The sequence below is a fragment of the Enhydra lutris genome, unplaced genomic scaffold (assembly GCF_002288905.1).
Source record: "Enhydra lutris kenyoni isolate GAN:26980312 unplaced genomic scaffold, ASM228890v2 scaffoldscaffold50, whole genome shotgun sequence".
NCBI classification, from domain to species: domain Eukaryota; kingdom Metazoa; phylum Chordata; class Mammalia; order Carnivora; family Mustelidae; genus Enhydra; species Enhydra lutris.
Genome location: NW_019154134.1, coordinates 14,043,056 through 14,051,588, shown reverse-complemented (window position 1 = coordinate 14,051,588; position 8,533 = coordinate 14,043,056). Strand labels below are relative to the sequence as shown.

Below are 8,533 nucleotides of genomic sequence, written 5' to 3'. Positions count from 1 at the left end.
TTTCTTGGTAAAAGAAACAGCTTAGAGCCAACCCATAGTAGTCTATTTATTTTCTATGTTGTCATGCCCATTTGCAAAATCCAGTACTGTTTTTCCCCCATTAGTGAATGTGTGCAAATGTGTGAGTTCTGAAGAGCAGCCTTTGTCAGTACAAAACCAACACAGGTGAAGATGTTTGCCTAGGTCTATTAATACCTCATTCCCAGATATAACTTCTGAATGGCTGTTCTGCGGGCTTGCAAAAAGAGCTAGAGAATAGAATAGTCTCGATATGCAAGATTAAGAGGAAAAGAGGGCAAAAAAATTTTTGAGTGAAGCAGAAGAAGAAATACAAAGTTCAATGTTACTTTTCTTTTAATAACGATTTTCCTTCCATGAAGTTATGGGATTGCCTCTGTACCTGCTTAATTTCTGCAAGCCAAGGGTTTCTAGGTGGCTCTCCAAAGCATTTGCCGGAAGGTGGCGATATAAGCCCTTATTGCCTAGAGCTGTCCCAAGTGCTGAAGCTGATACCGGCGCTTAAGAGAAACTGTGGGCCAGAGACCAGGTATTCCACCAAGTTCCCTTAGAGGTTTGCAGGCTCAGTTGAAGAAGAAGCCAAGACCATATAAAATGCCCAGCCTTATTTACAGAATACAGGCAAAAGATTCCCTTCCCTACATTTACTCGCCACAAAGCTATGAAACGTGGCAATATTTATTGATATTAAAAAGGTAATGGTAATGGAAAGGCATGTGTATATGTATGTGCATAGAATGCATGCGGAATTGAGCTTTTTCCCTTTACTTTGATACGCAGCTATTTACTGTCCATTGACACGTCCTTTATAATTTCTTTCCACCCTAATTACCCAAGGTTAAAAAAATAAATAAATAAAGCCACCCGCAACATCCTCCCGAAGGGAGTCAGGCTGGACTGTCAGATAATGAAATTGCTGGCTTCCTTAAAAAGCTAAGAACCACTTTGTCTTCTTCCCATCAATTAACAATAATTTACAGACGAACCTAGGACTGTCTACCACCCCGTTCAGACTCCATGTGGCTCCTTTTCTCATTTTCTATTGCCACTCTGTTGCTGCTAACTCTCCTTAATAATTTGATAGAAATATGAAACAATGGATAGTTAGGATTTTTTTTCCCCTCTCGAGTTTGGCTGGGTGAGAGGCGGAGTTATACGTTGTAATATTGGTCTGACCGGCGGCAGATCCGGTGGAAGCGAATTCTGAATCTCTGCCGACCAAAAGGGGCTAGAACGAAAAGACGCTGATCTAGTGGGAGAGGAGGGCGGGGACCCAGAGGAAAGAGACACTCAGGGTTGGGGAAGTGTTAGGAGGAGAGGGTTAGCGTGGAAGGGAGGGACACTCTCAGAGCAGTCGGAACGACGCAAGGAAGGATAAAGAAAGGGGAGTGAGAAGAAAGAGGGAGATTGAAAGAGAAGGGGGGGAGAGAAGGCTTTCTAGAGAGGAGACTGGAGGAGAGAGTGGGAAAGGGATAGGGAGAGAAGCAGGAAGAGGAGAGTCAGAGTGACCTTAGAGGATGAGGCTTCTCTATTCCAGATACTTCTAAGATTGAAGACTGTTGGCTAGTGGGGAGACTCCGACTCCAGCTCCGGCAGCCAGTTGGGCAGCGGCAAAGTAAAATGGACAGTGAGAAACAGATGTTCCAGCCACCTCTCCAACGCCCAGAGGTCCCGAAGCTCTTCTCTGGCGAACTCCTTTCCCAGCTGGAGTCTCTGAGCCTGCTGGACCAAGGGAGCCCAGGGAGCTCCTGGAAGCTGCTCCTCGGAGATGCCCTCGCCTGAGCAGTAAGAACTTCCTGCTTGAGTCCCTGCATTCCCTCCACCTGAAACTCCCCAGGAGAGAGGGGTGGAAGACCCCAGGGGGAGGGGCGAGGGGGATCCTAACGCAGCACTTTCTCCCCTCCCCCTCCCCCCCCGCCGGGCGCGCAGGCATGGATGTACTCAACCCGGGACAGGGCAACAACACCACTTTGTCCGAGGGTCCCTTCGGGACACGCGGAAACGCTACTGGCATCTCCGACGTGACCTTCATCTACCAAGTGATCACCTCACTGCTGCTGGGCACGCTCATTTTCTGCGCGGTGCTGGGCAATGCGTGCGTGGTGGCCGCCATCGCCCTGGAGCGCTCCCTGCAGAATGTGGCCAACTATCTCATCGGCTCTCTGGCTGTCACCGACCTCATGGTGTCGGTGCTGGTGCTGCCCATGGCTGCGCTCTACCAGGTGCTCAACAAATGGACGCTGGGGCAGGTCACCTGTGACCTATTCATCGCCCTCGACGTGCTGTGTTGCACCTCGTCCATCCTGCACCTGTGCGCCATTGCACTGGACAGGTACTGGGCCATCACGGACCCCATTGACTACGTGAACAAGAGGACGCCCCGGCGCGCCGCTGCGCTCATCTCGCTCACTTGGCTCATTGGCTTCCTTATCTCCATCCCGCCCATGCTGGGTTGGCGCACCCCCGAAGACCGCTCCGACCCCGACGCGTGCACGATTAGCAAGGACCATGGCTACACTATCTATTCGACCTTTGGCGCTTTCTACATCCCGCTGCTGCTCATGCTGGTTCTCTACGGGCGCATCTTCCGAGCTGCGCGCTTCCGCATCCGCAAAACAGTCAAGAAGGTGGAGAAGAAGGGAGCGGACACCCGCTTTGGGGTGTCGCCGGCCCCGCAGCCCAAGAAGAGCGTAAACGGCGAGCCAGGGAGCAGAGAATGGAGGCAGGGTGTGGAGAACAAGGCAGGGGGGACTCTGTGCACCAATGGCGCGGTGAGGCAGGGTGAGGACGGCGCCGCCCTGGAGGTGATTGAAGTGCACAGGGTGGGCAATTCCAAAGAGCACCTGCCGCTGCCCAGCGAGGTGGGTGCTATCCCTTGCACCCCCGCCTCCTTCGAGAAGAAGAATGAGCGCAACGCCGAGGCCAAGCGCAAGATGGCCCTGGCCCGGGAGAGGAAAACGGTGAAGACGTTGGGCATCATCATGGGCACATTCATCCTTTGCTGGCTGCCCTTCTTCATCGTGGCCCTGGTCCTGCCCTTCTGTGAAAGCAGCTGCCACATGCCCACCCTGCTGGGAGCCATAATCAACTGGCTGGGCTACTCCAACTCTCTGCTCAACCCTGTCATTTACGCCTACTTCAACAAAGACTTCCAAAACGCGTTTAAGAAGATCATCAAGTGCAAGTTCTGCCGCCGATGATGGTGGAGTAGTCGGCGAGTAGGCCCGCCCCATCCTCTCTGCCTCCTCCAGTTTTCTGGAATCAACACTTCTGATAGCTCGCTAATTTCCTCTCACTTTCTCCGCTGCTTGGGGTCCCCGCTTCCAGACCTCGTCCCTCCACTTCCGTCGCCCAATACCCTGCTCGGAGGGAGTGCGCTTTGTGCAAAGAGCCCCAGAGAAAAGGTCTGGAGGGGGGTGGGAAACTCCCCTTTCCGTGATAAGCGACCTTGGCTCAGCCTTTGGCCTCAGAATCAGGTCTGAACTCTGCACTTGCCTCCTCCCTCTTCCGCACCCCAAATCTTCGCGGCGGAAGTTTAAGCCTAAGCCATTCAAGGCAAAAAAATCTACACAGATAAATAAACAGTACACGCAGCCGCCGCGCCCACTAACCGCTCCCACACGATCGCCCCACAGCGAGAACTTGGATTTAAGGTTCAGGAGTTTGCTTCATTCCCGATTTCCAAACCTGCCCCGCCATCCTACCCTAGAAACTCACTTTTCCCCACCAGTTTCATGCCTAGGTTTGCTAGTCGGGAAAAGCTGGAGGGTCTGTTTTTCCCAGTGACTGTGGTGTCCCTGGGAATCCCCGCCCCGCCGTGTAGACTTGCAGAGTATCTCTTCCGCGCACAGCCCCTGCTCTGTCTTCCTGGACTCCAAACAAGTGGCCAGAAGCTGTCTCTTAGAGTGCACTTGTAAGTACAAGCAAGGCTGGGCCAGTGGGGGAGAGCGAGGAGGGAGTGCGGAACGATTTTTATCCGTGCTTGCCTTGGCGTCAGCACTCACCAAAGAAACTGACAATCCGTGGAAAGGGAAAACGGACTTCGGTTTGTATAGGCTCCCCGCGCGTCTGCACGCTCCGGCGCCGCGACTTACCTACCGCGGGCTGTGCCGACCAACAAGGCGTACGTGCTCAGGCCTCCCGGCAGCCTACCAGCCGGGCGCCTCCGCAGCCAGCGGCTGTGTGGCATGCGCTCTCGGCGCGCGCGCAAGAAAGTCTACCGAACTAGAGCCATTCCTCCGCTTACGCCGAGGGACGCACAGAAGGGCGGATAAACCACTGGGGTTGCCGAAGCCGGAGCTAGCTCCGGCGGGACGAGCTGGACCCGGGAAGCCAAAGAGGGTGGTGTGGGGCGTTTAAGAGGGAGGAGACGTCAGTGCACGCGGCCCCGGCTGCAGGTGGCGCTCCTCGTGGAACCCGAAAGGGCAGTTTCATCCAAAGGATGCAGACTTTCCTCCTAGTTACCCCTGTCCTTTGGGATAGAATAGTCTGTTAAGCGTGTCCTAACATTACACGGGATTTGTTCTGTAGGAAGTCCAGCACACATAGTTACCAGGACTTTGCTTTCCAAATAGGAATTCCAGGCTTCCAATGAGATGGGTCCCGATAGGCTTTGTGAGGTCTGTGAACTCACAGGGAGTTACTTTAAATAATAGGGCCCCAAAGACTAGTTAGGGGTGCTCTCGCTGAGGAGTTCCTGAGAATCTTGTACAGGGTTATTATGTTTGCTCCTTGGCCTGATATGAGCCACAGGTCTAAGACAAACCAGTTTCTTGCCATTTGAATATATGGAGCACTCCAAGCTTTCTCCCCCACAAAAGTTACTCTTTCAACCTTGCCAGTTCTGCTGAGAAACCAGTTAGAATCTTTACTGCCCCCAGAAGGGAAGTTATTTTGGTGCTCCTTTTGAATGTAAATTTCCATCCACAGGACTGGAATCGAGAGGTTTGTAAGTTAGATGTAGCCTCTAATTTTCTGATGACTAACGGTTGTGTTTTCCAGTAATTGCACAAAGTTATTGATTTTTCTCTTCTCTCCTTTAAACTGGACCTTTTGAATGATTGTGTCGCTGTTTTGAGAACAGTCTTGCAAAAGTTGCCAATGGAATGTTCACTTGTGTTTAGGATTAAGAAGGTGAAAAGACAGCACTGTCACTGAAGCCATTTTCTTGTTTGTCAACAGAACAAAGCCTCCATTTGGTATCTTTTCCTCTAACTGAAACTAAGAATAAGCATCATATCCAGTTAAGATATAGTAGAACTCTGGACAGTCAGTGGCTGGTTTGTTCATGCATATGTAATGCTGAATAAGGGACTAAGGTAGACTTTTTCAGTCCAAAAATTATTATTTGAAAATTCAATTTCTTTCTTTCTTTCTCCTTTCTTTCTTTCTTTTTCTTTCTCCTCCTCCTCCTCCTCCTCCTCCTTCTTTTTTTTGGCTTACAGTAATTTCAGTACACCTGTATGGAAAAAATGCACTTTTCTGTGTGTCTTCCTTAATTTTAGAACAAATTATATATGTAAAATAATTCTAGCTTAAAATTTGTTTATCCAAATTATGCCTTGGCCAGCAAGTGTTATATTCAAAGTCTTGAGTCTTCCATTCATTTGTGTCTCTTACAGAACTGTATGGGAATGGTTTTGGACATTTATTCTTCTTTGGACATTTATTCTTCCTACTTTGGAGGAATTACATGAAGATGAGGAAGGAGCATCCAATTGGGGTATAATTGCCAAGGCAATAGAGAAATTTGGGGAATAAGTGCATAGCAGTCAGCAGCCCCTGATGCTTTTTATTTCTTTTAGTCTTTGTATTAAGACAAAGTATATATATGCATCAAAATTGGCCTTCACTTTTCTCTGTGACAATAAAGGACTTCATTAATGGTTATGCTACAATAAACTGATATCAGTAACACATGCATCTTTATTTTAATCGGAATTACTGTCTACTTGTCTTTATTTGTATTATTTAAAAATTAAAGTTAAAAAATACAATCATCAGGGGAAGATTCTGTTATACAGATCAGGGATGTGACACTTAGGGAAATAAATTTAGTTTTTAGTACTGAAACTCATTCTAAATGAGTGATTTCTTTAAAAAAAAAAATCCTGTCTCTGAAAAGAGAAGGTCACATCTCATCACTTAGCCATGAAACCATGAATTTTCCCTGACTGACACCTGTGGTTAAGACTTAGACATCTTTCTAATTAATATGGACAGGGTGGAGGACATGCAGAAGAGAAATACAGCCTCTGATGAAAGCAACAAGAAACACAACCACATCTTGTGTTTTTAAAGCAGTGGACAGTCTGATGCCCCTCCTCTGTCTTCCCCACAACTTGCAGCTAGAAGAGAATAGCCTCCCTGGTTTCAAGTAAAGCAAGTCATTGTTTTGGCGTTTGTCACTCAATTAAAAGTGGAGGGGCATTTTCCTTTCGGTCTGGGGCTCAGCTGATAGTGGGGTTCTGTATGGAAGATCTATTACTATGTTAAAATTAATTTTTATGCTCTTTTTTCCCTGGCTGGAATCATTAGCAATGCCTCTTGTTTCCCAGGTTATGTTTGTTAATTCCACTGCTTTCTGGTATCAGAATGATGACTGCAGGGCATGGTGAGCCCAGGTACACCCCACAGGGAACACAGAGGTCGGGGGTATTTCGGCCTCAGAAGAGAGCTCTCTGAAGCGGCAGGCAGCCTTGTACAGACAATGTATGTATATTCATGTTCTCCCAATAATGAAGAGTAAAGACAGGGGATCGGGGAGAAGAAAAGCTATCTAGAATTTCTCATTTGAAAACTATTCTATTTATGTGTCCCTCACCTTGAGTAAAAGGATGCTTTTGGAGTAGTTATCTTTTAGATTCTGGGATCTCCCTTCTTGGCCCTTGTTCTCTGCTCTGGCATCTATTCTTCCAAGGGGAGAATGGCTTTTCGTTTTCTGCAGGCCTTCCCAAGTTTCTCTCAACACTCAAACTGAGAAGGAAATAGTTATCATTCACTTCCAGTGTGACTAACAAGCCTGGATAACAAATTAGGAACCACTGCGTGCCAGGCTCCATTAAATAATGTTGAAATATGCATCTACAAATTAATATAAGATACTTTTGTCACCTTGAAGGAGTTCCCAACCCACTGGGGTGCATAAGAACAAGCTACGAAGGCTGAAGGAATACTAATGGTAGAATATTAGTATCATTCCACAGGACAAGTCACAAGAGTTTGGCTGTAAGAATTCAGGGGACAAAGATTGCTGTGAGCTGGGGGTAGGTAGGAAAGTTTAGGTAGGGAACAGCTACATAAAGCATCCAGGACTGAGCTGTGGACACATGGATGGGGGTGGTATGAAAAGGCAGACATACTTTATGAGATGCCAAAGACAACCTGATCCCTTCTTCTTGTCAAGTGGGGGCATGGGATGATATTTCTGACTGCATTGCTGAATGCTGGTAGCCTGGGTTGGTTGAGGAGGTGGAGATCTTGGAAGAAGATGCAGGTTCACGGCTTCCAATGTGTTGTATCAGAAAGATTTGGGAAGAGAAAGAAAAGATGAACCTGTAAAGTCAGAGAAATGGCAGTTGGTGTAACTAGATAGGAGAAAGAATGTTTTGACAGAGTAAGGGCACACCATATGAATAGGGAGAGAACCATTAACTATTAAATGCTGACAAAAGATTGATTGGGGTAGGTACGAGACAGAATAATTCATACTTATGTAATGTTTAAGGTTTTGCCAAGTGATTTTCAGACAATACACCCTTTAAATTTGGGGTAACAAATCCTTTCAGAAATGCCAATTAGAGCACCTCAGCCAAAGTAGAAGATTCATATAGCAACAGATAGGTATGGAAGAGAGTGCTAAAGATCATATGTGGGATCATTTTAATTCCAGGTTAAAAAGCTCGAACTAGAGTTTTAGTCAGTGTAGATCACTAAGAATGAGGACAGAAGTGTTCCGTTTGGAGCTGATTTCAATGATGTGAGTGAAACAATGAAGGCCTGACTGTGGGGTGTCAGCAGAAGGAATGGAAGATGAGTTAGACATCAAAGAAAGATCTGGTGGACCTGGTGTCTGGATATGAGGAGGGAGGGAGTTGAAGATGCTGAGGAAACTTGGAGTTGGGGGCAAATGACAGAAAAGGGGAAATCAAGTGTTGCTTCTCCTCTGGGTCTTCTTCTCCTTTTTGTTTTGTTTTGTTTTGTTTTTAGCTTAATCTGTAAATATAAAAAGGCTTTTGTTCTCTGCTAGGAGAATTTCCAGCCCAGATGGCAGGGGCCTTCTGGGAAAGTATTGATACATGTCACAGCATTTGAACAGTTTGTCATTTGGGAGAGTATGTGAGGAATGATCCTCAGAGAACACTGCTTGGATCAATACCCTGGTTGTTGATGCACTTTTATTTTCTCTTTGTGGAACATGCTGTATTTTGGGGAAAGCCACAAATCCAGGGTACTACAGCAGGCTTTCAAGAAGGGTAACCCAACATACCATGATGGGCAGTATGTTAAGGGCACA

General features: G+C 47.3%; 1 protein-coding gene across 1 annotated transcript; it reads left to right on the top strand.

Annotated features, from left to right (window-relative positions):
- The first annotated feature begins 1,949 nt into the window (after positions 1–1,949).
- Positions 1,950–3,576, top strand: LOC111156977 (5-hydroxytryptamine receptor 1A). The gene has a single exon (XM_022518161.1). It carries the CDS (start codon positions 1,950–1,952, stop codon positions 3,216–3,218), a length of 1,269 nt encoding a protein of 422 aa, XP_022373869.1. The 3' UTR covers positions 3,219–3,576.
- Positions 3,577–8,533: the final 4,957 nt, after the last annotated feature.

Bases quoted from the DNA above. Each gene is read 5' to 3' on its own strand.
- LOC111156977 (XM_022518161.1), top strand. From the start codon at position 1,950: ATGGATGTACTCAACCCGGGACAGGGCAACAACACCACTTTGTCCGAG.